Genomic DNA, 12,236 nt, shown 5'->3' on the forward strand with positions numbered 1-12,236 from the left:
TATGGAATTTCTATCGCCAGTTTATCGTGAGGATGACTTCGGTTCGGAAAAAAATTGTGTGATGCTACTCATGTTATTGGATTTAAGAGGAAATTCGGAAAGGGTGCTGTTATGATGTAACAACGATTTATACTCCACAATGGTTGTCGAATACTAATTGACAAATTGGGGAACTGATCACCCTCAATCTATTGTTAATAGTAGACGAAACTCGTGTTGGATGTTATAGATTTGTCTTGTTGTCTTAATAGTGTGGAAAGAGCATTTATATTTTATCGTGAAGATGGTCGTTCATTGGTTTGTGTAGCTCGATAAGAGGGATGGTTGAGTAAGAATCGAACGAAATGAGCAATCAGTGTGGTGAGTATTGTACAAGCGAATGTCGCAAGGCAAAGATTTGGAAGTAACAGTGAAACAACGATGTGAAAATGAGTATTAAGGAAAGTCTGCGTTGGATTGAAAATTTGTGAACCATACAGTTGACGGAGTTTTAACAAGGCAGTGACTTAAAGGAGAATTATCAGAGTTGCGCAGCGGAAGCATTGCCTTGCGCTGTTGTTATACGACTTGTAAGAAGCGAAGGACGATATGTCAGAAGTTTGTGAAGTGTAATTATCTTGATGTTTGGCTGATAGACTGTTGGAATAAGTGCGATGAGCCGAGATGCTGCATTGGGTCTTAGATTATTATGAATCTGGTAAGAATAGTAATGTGTTTGTGTTCTTGTGGAATCGTTGTTTTGCCGAAGAAGTAGTGATTGAAGTGTTACCAAACGCGATTTGGATATTTGAGAATTGGATACGAGATTTGGTTGCGATGGTGTTGTCAAGTAGATTTTCGAGGACGAAAATATTCTAAGTGGGGGAGAGTTGTAACGCCCGGAAATTCGATTATTCGCTTAATCTAGACGTTCGGAGTGTTTAGTGAAGTTTTCGTATTTTGAGACAATTTAGTCGGTATTAGTTCGGGATAGCGGATCGATATTTAATCAAGAGTTTTGATATTTTCAGTATTAGAAATATTATTGGAATAATATTTGAAGTTTTGAGAATTTTCTGAGTAATTAAGATTAGACCGGAAATATGATATATTGGTCGAATTTGGATTGTCGGTGTTATTTAAGGGCACATTTGGAATTATTAAATTGAAGTCGGAAAATAATATTAAGAATAATATTATTTGTAAGTCGGAATTATTATATCGGTGGAATATTATTAAGTGAGGTATTGGTTAATTTGAGTTATTTATCTTATTGGGCCTAAATTGGTTTGTAGAGAATAATAGAGAAGAGTTGTTATATGCTAAGCCCAATTGAAATAATAAAAATAGGGTTTTAGAGATTGAGAAGAGGAGTGTTCTCATTTGGGGGAAAAGTTGAAGAGAAAGAGACTATGTCTTGAAGGAGAGACTAGAAGCTTGAAGATGCAATTGGAGACTCATTGAGTTGCTTCCATTGATAAGGTAAGGGTGGGATTCTCTTCCTATAATGGGGCTTATGAAACTTTGTATGTTGGGGATTAGGGATTTAGGTTATTTTTTTGTGGTGTTAAATTGATACTAAAATTTAGAAACTCTGCTTGTTGCTATTGTTGATGTTTGCTACTATTCGTTTATACATGAAATGCTAGATTTGTGTTACTAACAGTGAGTCTGGAAACTGAATTTATGTTCGTAATGGAAATGATTAAAAAAAAAAAGAAAGAAAAGGAACCGTTGCCGATATGAACCCATATGTTATAATTTTGTTTCTCTTCTGGTGCTAGTTCACTGTGTATGATTGGTTCTAAGTATGATTCACATATTGATGGTTCTGTTTGTTTGTTTGACACTATTAATTAAGTATATGTATATATATAATAACATAGTATTAGAAAATGATACAGGTTTTGTAATGAGACAATTTAAAAACGGTAAGAACTATATAAATGAAATAGTTAGTGAAAATTAATATAATTGAATTGAATTCATAACAGTGAGTTATAACACTAGTGAAATGAAAAATAGTCCCGTTTGATCGAAATAGTCGAATTAAGCGGTATAATTAGTTACCCGGAATTTGGTAAAAATTCACGTGGTAGCTAAGTTTAATTAGTAGATTAACATGGTGTTGTTATTTTGTTGAAATTGTGATATTTTACGAATCGACTAAAATTGTGTTTGGTTTAAATATTCTTTATAAATAAATTATAATAATTTAATAGAATTGTCAATAGAGTTGTTAGAGTTGTCAATAGAGTTGTTAGAGTCGACAATAAGTTGTCAGAGTTGTTTTGAATTATTAAGAGTCATATTTTTATTTGTTTTGAGTAATTCTGACATGTTTAGAGTTGTCAGTGTATAACGTCGGTGTTTGTTTTTTTTATTGGAACTTTAACAATTCATATCTTTTGAACCGTAACTCCGTTTGAGTCTCCGTTCGAGGCGTTAGAAAGCTAGCGTGATTTTCTTTTCAATAAAAATGGTTTTGAGCAATAGAATGCTAGAAATTGGAAATGGAGTAGAAATAGAAGTGAATTAAATTAATATAGTGTGATTATTAATTTGGTTGATTAAATTAATAGTTGAATTAATTTCAATGTGTTTAATTGATTAGAATATAAATTGAAATTAGATTAACTATTTGGTTTGTCGGTAAATTACGATATTTTGAGAATTTATCCGTAATTGTGTTTTGATTGAATATTTATGTTGAGAAATATATATTATTATGTCAATGATGTTGTTTTGATATTGATTCTCTGTGGGTAGTTGGATAGCATTAATTTTAATGATTAATTGCTTGATTTTAAATGTGTATGTTCATATATAATAGGCAAAATGAGAATTAACATGAGATAGTATGGTTACTAGTGTTAATTGGATTTTGTAAATCGTAATTGATTAATTGACCTTTTATATGTGAATGATATGTATGTGTTGTGAATGTTGTGTACAATTGGTGGATAATTCATCGAGTTGAATTATTGTGATATGCTAAATATTAAGATGGTAGAGATGATCTTAATCGCATATGTTTGATTAACATTGTACATACATTCATATCATGGATGCCTTGAAACAAAGGTGGTTTGCTTTGAAACATAAGCGAGGCTTAGATTCTAAAGTGAATCGGAAGCGGTAAACTATATGTTTACATTTGGTGGCTTTGATCTTGTCCGGATCTGAAGCGTGGCTAGATTCTATATGAATCGGAAGCGGTGGAACTTTGGGTCCACATTGGGTACCACATGCATAGAGTCACATGTCTTGCATTGAGTCACATTGAGGTTAAGTGATGTTTGAATAAATGCATTTATGTGATTGTCATGTGTACGTGAGATGTGATAATTGAAATTGGCGATGTTTTGATATATAATTGGTTAAACGTGTGAATATGTGATAATGATGGATTGTGTATATATTTGGGATAATAGTATTGAATCTTTTGAGTATTATACTATTGAATTTTGTGCTTACTTGAATATGTGAAATTTATTAGATGATACTATTTACATGATCATGACTTGTTGTGTGATGAAAAGTATGTGAGATTAATGAACTGTAGAAGTATGATGTGTATAGTAGCTATTGATACTTGTGATGTAATGATTTTATATGTCTGAATCCTAGCATGCAATTTATCATATGCCCACTTATATGATTTGATATCTCACCCTTTTCTCTTGTTTCGCCGTTGCCTTTATATTGGTAACGTGCAGGTATTCAAGTATGAAGATTTAGTTGTCGTTACTCGAATCGGTTGTCGCTATGATACGTAGCACTCTGGGGGGAACGATTTATGTCATTTATGATGTTGTTGTTTAATTGTGTTATCTTGGTTGAACAAAATGATAAGTTAACTGAGGATATTTTATTGAATACATTCTTAAGCGATTCCGCTGTGTTTTAATAAAATAAGTTATTCTGTTTCAAAGGTGCTATGTATCCGCGTTATGCGACAAGTTGATTTGTTTTGTTTTTATTATGTGACGCCTCATTTGTTTATTGAGAAATTTTTGGAAACTCTGATTTATATATATTTGTCGGGTAGAAATGGGGTGTTACACCTTCCAAGTTGTAAGCCTTTTAAGGGAGGATGACGAAAACGATACCGCAACTTCATACAGTGGTGCTTTTGAACAGACTATGCTGACGATGAACAAGCATTGTTTCAATTCCTAAACAGTGGAGATATAAGGATGGTAATCCCTCGTAAACCCTTTTTGAGCCTAAGGAGTAGAAGTTTTCTTTCATATGCAATTTAAAACCCTTAATCATAACCTGGGGCAGGGTAGTTACTCAGTTAACTCGATTATACTAGCCGTTGTTTACACAAATAATGATGGATCCCCGTAATCATTAAAGTCAGGAAGTAAGATCCACCAGAAAGAAAAAAAAACTGTTAAGTCAAAACCTATGAAGGAGACTTATCGAAAATCGAAGTATCCCGCTGACTGTAATCTCAAAATAAACAGTTCAAGCAAAAGTTAGGGACAACAAGTCAAAAAGAGGTCACTACAAATCCTCAGCAAAAGAAAAAAGAATTACAAAAAAGGACGACTGCATGTCCAAATAAACTTCTGGTGCTTCAACCATCATCAAATGTCAATGCTACGACTTCAAGCTACGCTAGGACTTAAACGCAAAGTTAACTGAGCATAGGATCGAAGAACATCATGAAGATTCGGATGGGTACAAATAAACTTTGAGCCATTATCCTTTGTTTCATAAACCGTGAACCAAGCCACGTTACAACCCTTGAAAGTCCTAACAGAAGCATGGTTAGTTCGAAAGCATATTGTCACCAAAAGGGTATCCTGATTCCTTAAAGTTTACCACAAATGCTGAGTTGATATTTTGTTTTTTACAAACGCACGTTTTATAAACATCACGCTTTTTCATCTCTTGTTTTAATGTTTTTCAAAAAAACTCAAGACAGACGTATGCATTGCATCTCATGAATTCATTATTAAACATATTCTGCTACATAATTTCAAATGTTAGCATCAGAAAGAATTTGCACAGGGTACGACTAATGACTAAAAGTCATCCCGACAGACGAAACTATTTCAGCAGCAACATCTCTTATAACTAACTCAGTTGATTAGAAGTCAACGTATACAAAGGGCATGACACAATTTTTCCAATCAATCTGGGGCAATCAGGTCAAGACTCCGAGAATCTCTCAAGAATGCCAATAAATTTGGGGCAATCAGGTCAAGATTCCGAGAATCTCTCAAAAGTGCCAAAAAATCAGTTCCCGATCGACATGGGGCATTGTCCTAAGTCTATGATTACTAGGGGCATGTTAGCCACAATACACATCTCATAAAGTCCTCGCGAGGCGAATCTCTTCAAAGTCCCTACTAACAGGGGCAAAGCTACGCAAAGCCTATTGATACTTCAACCAACACTCATTGGTGTATCCCAATCAATACAAATCCAGGAATGGTAGTTACTATAATACTGGGGGCAATGTTCAAGACATCCACATCTTCCCACAAAGCCGATTTCACAGGATCGTATCTGTTGCACCCCCAAAATTTTCCCTCTTTATTCGAGCTATAATTTAATAATGACATTTATTTCGTCATTCAAAAATTGAAGAAAATCAATAAAGAGTTCTCGTGGTTTTAAGGGAGCGCGATGTGAAAAATGGTTTAAAACATTGGAAATACGAGAAAATTCACAAATCTTATTCTGAAGGTGATATGGGCGGAGCTATCGCGTAGCAAAGACTTTTTCGACGATATCTACAACTTTCGTGTTCGACTCGAAAGCCAGTTCTTTGAGGAAGGTTGTTAGATTTACTAATTACTTGAGATTTCACGGTGAAAAATGGTGCTGAATGCATGGTTTCAGGCCTCAGAAAATTCATATCTCATGATCCGCTCGCCAGATTTGCTCGAAAATTTAACTTGAGCTCCGTGTCATCATTACCGAGATTTCATATGTTCGGACCAAAGGCCAATTATGCACTGAAAATTCCCATCATTTTGAGGAACGACGTAGTCTTCCGGAAAAAAAGTGTGTTTTCGAGTATGTCGCGCCAAGTTTGAAAATTCATAACTTCTTCGATTTTTATCGTATGAAGTCCATTCTGGCGGAATTCTCTTAGAAATTTCGTTAGCTTCGATTCTTCGTCACACATGCCTGTTCAGATTCTGAGCCGAAGATAGGGTTTTATCGAGTTCTTTGAGCGGTACTCACAAAATTCTGCACAGTCGCGCCAGATGAATCGGCGTTTCTCGTCATTCAAACGCGCATAATTTCTTCATCGCTTATCGGATTGAGATGATTCTCGCGGCGACGAGTCAAGAATTTGGTCATCTTCATAGTGGCATTGGTTTCGTTCCGGAATTCAGAGCCGAACCGAGTTTCCTTAAAAACGAGCCAAAATAAGACGCACCAAGGGCAATTTGGACATTTCGCGTTGACAATATATAAACTTTTTGCTCTTCACAAATGAAGGGAGAACTTCATCACTTCACTTCACCCAAAAGATCAAAAAAACTTTCTCTCAATTCTCTCTCAATTTTCTTGGATCAAAACCATAAAAACTCACAAAACTTCATCAATCTTCATCAATTCAAGATCAAATCTCAAGAACAAATGAAGATCAAAACAAGAGTGAAGAATCTCCTCTCTCATTGATCATCAAATTCGAATCTCTCTCTCTCTCTTCCAAGACAAGGGTGCGCCACTCTACCTCTCTCATACCTTGGATTTCGTTCGTGTTCGCGTCGTGTTCACGTTCGTGTTCATCCGATCTCATTCTGGTCGCTTGATCCGGTAAATTCACTACAAACCTCGCTAGATCATTGATTTTGTTGCTTAATTCGACATTGATCGATGATTTTTGATTGTGGATGATGGATCTATGATAGTTGATGATGATAATTGCTTGTTGATTGAATGATTCGTATTGATCTTGATTATTTGATTGAATTCGAGATTTACCGATGAATTGTTGTTGATGATACATGCATGTTGCTTATGACACAAGAAATCGTATTCTAAGTGTTTGATAACTCGAGTGTGTGAAGTGTTTGTGCTCAACTTTGAATTCTAGCATGAGATAATGAGTTGTTGATTGAGGATATATGATGATCATGCTTAATTGAATAAATTTGAGTTTCGGCGTGGAGTTAATTTTGATGTTATGTTCATAATGCCTATGCTCCAAATCTTGCATGATAAATGTTTGTTGAAATGCTTAATTGAGGTTTTTTTTTAGAGTGGGAATTCACGGAGCCTTGTTGTTATTGAGCTTTATTTGTTACTTGTTGGTAATAATCTAGTCCGGAATTGATTGAAATTTCTCTTCATCACTTGCACCATACTTGTTCATGTTTTGTAGGCATGTCGCGTGTCGACTCGTTGCTATTGTTTACATTTGCCAAAGCATGAATTATTTGTTAACAAGGTGTTTAAATTGTGCACTCATTGATATGTGAAGTCATGGATTAATCGTGATTGCTTGATCTTGCTTTTGATGCTCATAATTGCTAATTCATGCTCATGTTGTGACACCGACGCGTCGATTGTTTGCGTATTGTGTGATGTTGATTTTCATGCATGATTTGAATCCTGCATGTTGCACAATGTGTTTGCTCTTGACTCATAGCATTGCGTGTTTGATATTTGCTTGTGTGTTGAACATTCACGAAGAATGGCATCATGCTTGCTTGCGAGAATTTGATTTTTGGCAATTGGCACTGTTTAGGTCGACGTAAGCTCCATCTAGGTCGACCTAAATCCTTCTTGTGCGCTTCTGGTCCATTTAGGTCGACCCAGGATGAGTTTAGGTCGACCTGGAGCTGTTTTCTTTGATTCTGGACCATTTAGGTTGACCCAGGGTGAGTTTAGGTCGACCTAAACCCTTCATTTTTGATTCTGGACCATTTAGGTCGACCTAGGTTGAGGGTAGGTCGACCTAGAGTTGTGTGTTTTGCTTCTTTTACTTCCTAACTTCAATCCTTCATATCTTTTGACTCGTAACTCCGATTTGTGCGTTCTTTATACCGTTGGAAAGCTTGTGAAACGTGCTATCTTGTGAGATGATTGGTATTGATTGATTGTGGTTTATTCATCTTTGTTTTCCCCTTGACATTTTGTCGTTCATTTCATGTTTGCATTAGTTATTCATTTTCTCTTAGATTAGAATGCAATAACGCAATTCATATTGCGATGTTTTGTTATATCTAACTTGTGTGCTAGTGTGCAAGGCTTTTGGATAATCACCGATCGACGCTAATTACGTGAGTGTTCCGCTTTATTTGCGGGACACGATTTCATTCACTCGCATCGTGTTCTCGTTTTGGAGACACGTTCCTGTTACTTTATATCTGCTTGTTTGGTTTGCTTGTTCCTCTTGCAGGTGTATTGTGATTATGCTCGACGCGCATGTCAACCTTTGTGTGCTTTCATGGCTAATCGGTGTGCTGACTATTTGCTTTTGCTTTGCTAGCTCGCTCGCGGGATTCTTTAGTTTCTTTGCACTCTTCGCTACAGTTTATGGATCATCATCCGTTTGGTATTGATCCCGTTTCATTTTATTTTTCTCGCACTTTACCACTTTCTCGCATCATCCTTTAACATGAGAAGTAGGACTTAGACATGCATCTGGCCAAGCCCTCGAAAGAGGCTCTGTTTTTGTTGGTGTGTTTACATTTGTGCTTTGTGGAAGGGAGTCACGGTGTAATAAGTCCTATATGGCACTCCGTTAAGTCCTCTTAGAAGGAACGCGGAAAGGGTTAGTAATCAACCCCCGCCCAGTCTCATCGAGTCCGTTCAGTATGCGCATGCTACGCGTGGCTCGCTTCTGAACCTGCACAAGATCTTGTTATCGAGTATGTCAGGAAAAGGGTTCATGCAACCGGACCCCCGCATTTCCTATAGCTCGCGTTGCTCGACGTTGATGCTCGGTGTACGCACGCACCGTTTTCCTTTCCGATCCGTGACGGCTTGGTTGCTGAGAGGGATTCGCTCCTCTTGTCTATGGCCCGATCATTTTCGCAAGGTCTAATTCTTGGTTGACTCGGGTGATTCGCTCCCCTTGACTATGGCGGGACCGCTTTTCTACCACTCGGCCAGTGCCGTTGGTTTTGTTTGCTTCACGAGCGGAGCTCGTTTGTATGATATTATTGTTTGCTTTCCCTTCTTCTCTGTAGGTTGCTAGCTTAGTTTAGACTTGTACCCTTTGTATGATAACATTAGGTAGAAAGCTTTCCCCCTTAGCTTAGGTTTTCCTCATGCATTCTTTAAAACACAAACCACACTCATTGATTTTCTTTTCTTAAGAGCTTGTTATTTCCGCTCCATTCCCAAGCATAAGTCTCCAAAGGTCGAGCAGCGGAGTGCGAATGTAACTCGTTCACCTAAAAAACACAAAACAAACAGAAACTAGATAGCCGAGCTACGGTAGCTCTATTTCTGCAAAACAGGTACGTAGGCAGCGGGGTAGGGCCCGTGCGAGCACAATCTTTTCTTTTCCCTACATTCTGCATTCATTTTAGTCCAGATTAGCGCAGTGTGCTTACACACCAATAGTTTTAGACACGAGCGTGGATACCATCGAGTACGATGGGCGCGAGGGGTGCTAACACCTTCCCCTCGCGTAACCGACTCCCTTACCCTTTTCTCTGGTCGTGAGACCGTTGTTTTGTGGTTTGCTGGCATTCCCTTCCTTTTCAGGATAAATATGTTAGTGGCGACTCTATTAATTTTCGCGGTAGTGACAGCTGGCGACTCTGCTGGGGACGTCTTGACCTATTGCGGGTCCGGACTTAGCGAGTCGATCCTAGCGCTTGTGTGTTTATCTTTGGGTGTTTTACTGCTTTGCATATTTACATGTTTGCATTGCATTCTATGTGCGCTTTTACCCAATACCCAGGTCATGAGTGATACCATAGGAACTAGGACTAGAGTGGTCGTGACTAACAGAAGGCGTATGCCTGATTGATCTGATCACGTATCCACGGGCAGAGCTTAGTGGAATGAGGCAATATTGTATGATAATGCCTACATTCGATCCTCTGTTGGCTTTTCGACCTACCCTGGCCTAGATTTACCCGTGAGTGGGGCGGGAATCAATCATTGCTTAACAGGTACATTGATGGTGACTTTGGTTCTTGTTCGAGGGTTACCGCCGTTCTCGTTTGAGGGTTACTTGGTTCTTGTTCGAGTGGTTTTGTTTCCATGAGGGTGATTATGGTTCTGATTCTAGCGATTGTGTCCCGTGATCTACGGGGAGTTCCGAATTGATGCCGAATCTTTGAACCCGGGTCGTGTAACTTTGAGGAAATCCAGACATGTCCGGTGGGAGACATCCAAAGTCCCACCACCTGGCATCATTGCATATTTACTTTTCCAAAAAAATGATGCACAAAAAAAAATAATAACAAGCATTTGCATGTCATGTTTTTCAGGGCCATTCAAGAGTTCATTCAAGCTAAAAGATGGACATCTCTTCCAATACTGTCAAAGAGCGTACGAGACACACCGGCGCTTACAAGATTCCGGCTATTGATGTTTCTGGGTTGATAGGTTTGAGTTCTCGTCTGAAAGGGGAGGTTCTCCGTAACTTCAATCATGATTATGGCAATTTGCTCTCCATCCTCAACACATCTTTTGATCTGATGGCATTGATCACCCTATTTCAGTTCTATGATCCACAGTTGAGATGTTTTACATTCCAGGATTATCAACTGGTCCCAACACTCGAGGAATTTTCTTACATACTCAACATCCGAATTACTGATGATGTACCTTTCGTTCGAGTTCCCAAGGTCGTGAGGTTTGAAATAATAGCTGAAGCTCTTCATATGGGTATAAGGGAGGTGGAAAGAAATTGAAAATCATCGGGTGGTGTTCCTGGTTTCTATCTTTGCTTTCTAATTAGTAGGGCTGAGGAGGCGGCTAAGAAAGAGCGTTGGGTTGATTTTAGTCGTTTGCTTGCTATCATGATTTACGGCATTGTCTTGTTCCCATCAAGGGAGAAATTTGTGAGTTTGTCGGCGATTTGTGTCTTCATGAACAAAAACCCCGTGCCAACGTTGCTTGCAGACGCCTATTTTGCGATCCACTCTAGAAATAAGAAGGGAGGATATGTTGTTGGTTCTTGTCTTCCGTTGTTGTATCGTTGGTTTATGCTACATTTGCCGGTGAAAGGACCATTTGTGCTCAAAAAGAGTTCTCTTCCGTGGTCAGATAGGATTGTTAACCTCACATCTTATGACATCAGGTGAAATTATTGTGTGGGGAAGGTTTGGAACATCATCACTAGTTGCAGTCAATATTCCAACATTCCTCTTATGGGAACCAGAGGTTGTATTAGTTATAATCCCACGCTCGCTTACCGTCAATTGGGATATGCAATGGAAGGGTCTCAGAAGCATGTAGAAGCGTTTGAATCAGTGTACTTTGCCGATGGTAAAGATCCTTTGGAGCTAGAAAAGATAGCGTCTTCTTGGACTAGAGTCCATAGGGGAGATCAAACCACTCTAAGTAAGAAGGTTCCTGTAGCTATGGGTCCTTACAGGGAGTGGGTCGATGCAAGAGCTGCAGATTTGTTGTTGCCATTTGCGAGGTCGGATCCATTGTACGAACAACCTCCTGTGGTCTTGTCTGATATAGTTGCTGCTGAGCTCTATACTCAAGCCAAGACGGATAACATCAAACTTCAAGCAAAGGACAAAGAGGTTGGCTTGGAGAGTTATTTTCGAAATCAAGAAAAGGCGGAATTGGCTCGTAAGCTCAAGCATGCGCAAGGTGAAGGTTCAAGCATGACACGTGCTCCAAGGCAATCTCATGACTTAATGGAGGAAAGCTTGTACCGAAAACAGCAAGAATGTGTGAAGTTGCGAAGGTCTGAAAACAATAGCAAGAGAAAGGTGCAGGATTCGAAAAAGCAATTGATGGAAGAAAAGGCCAAGTCACCTCAACTTGAAGAAGAGCTCGCAAGACTCCGAGCCCAACGGAGAGGAGATGGAGGAGCTCATTCTGTTATCAGACGATCCTAGCGCTGCTGTGGAATGGTTTTGTTTGGTCCAGGATGTTGATTTGCTGTTTATTCTTGATTGTTTGTCGCCCATATCCAGGATTGTTGGATGGGGTCGCATTTTGATATTTTGGACCTCTTTTGTGTGCCTTATGAGCACTGTGTGGCACGATTATGTGTTTTGTTTGTACGAACTCAAAGTCGCAGTTATGTTTGAATGAAATATGCTCTGTTGCTGAAGTATTCTCGTATGTGG

The 12,236-nt window shown here is 38.5% G+C and overlaps 1 protein-coding gene across 1 annotated transcript; it reads left to right on the forward strand.

The window, feature by feature from the left end:
- Positions 1 to 10,439: 10,439 nt before the first annotated feature.
- LOC131626013 (uncharacterized) lies at positions 10,440 to 12,002 on the forward strand. The gene is made up of 3 exons (XM_058896838.1): positions 10,440 to 10,777; positions 10,886 to 11,224; positions 11,306 to 12,002. The coding sequence occupies exons 1-3, from the start codon at positions 10,440 to 10,442 to the stop codon at positions 12,000 to 12,002; spliced, it is 1,374 nt and encodes a 457-aa protein (XP_058752821.1).
- Positions 12,003 to 12,236: the final 234 nt, after the last annotated feature.

Source organism: Vicia villosa, unplaced genomic scaffold, assembly GCF_029867415.1.
Source record: "Vicia villosa cultivar HV-30 ecotype Madison, WI unplaced genomic scaffold, Vvil1.0 ctg.000253F_1_1, whole genome shotgun sequence".
NCBI classification, from domain to species: Eukaryota; Viridiplantae; Streptophyta; class Magnoliopsida; order Fabales; family Fabaceae; genus Vicia; species Vicia villosa.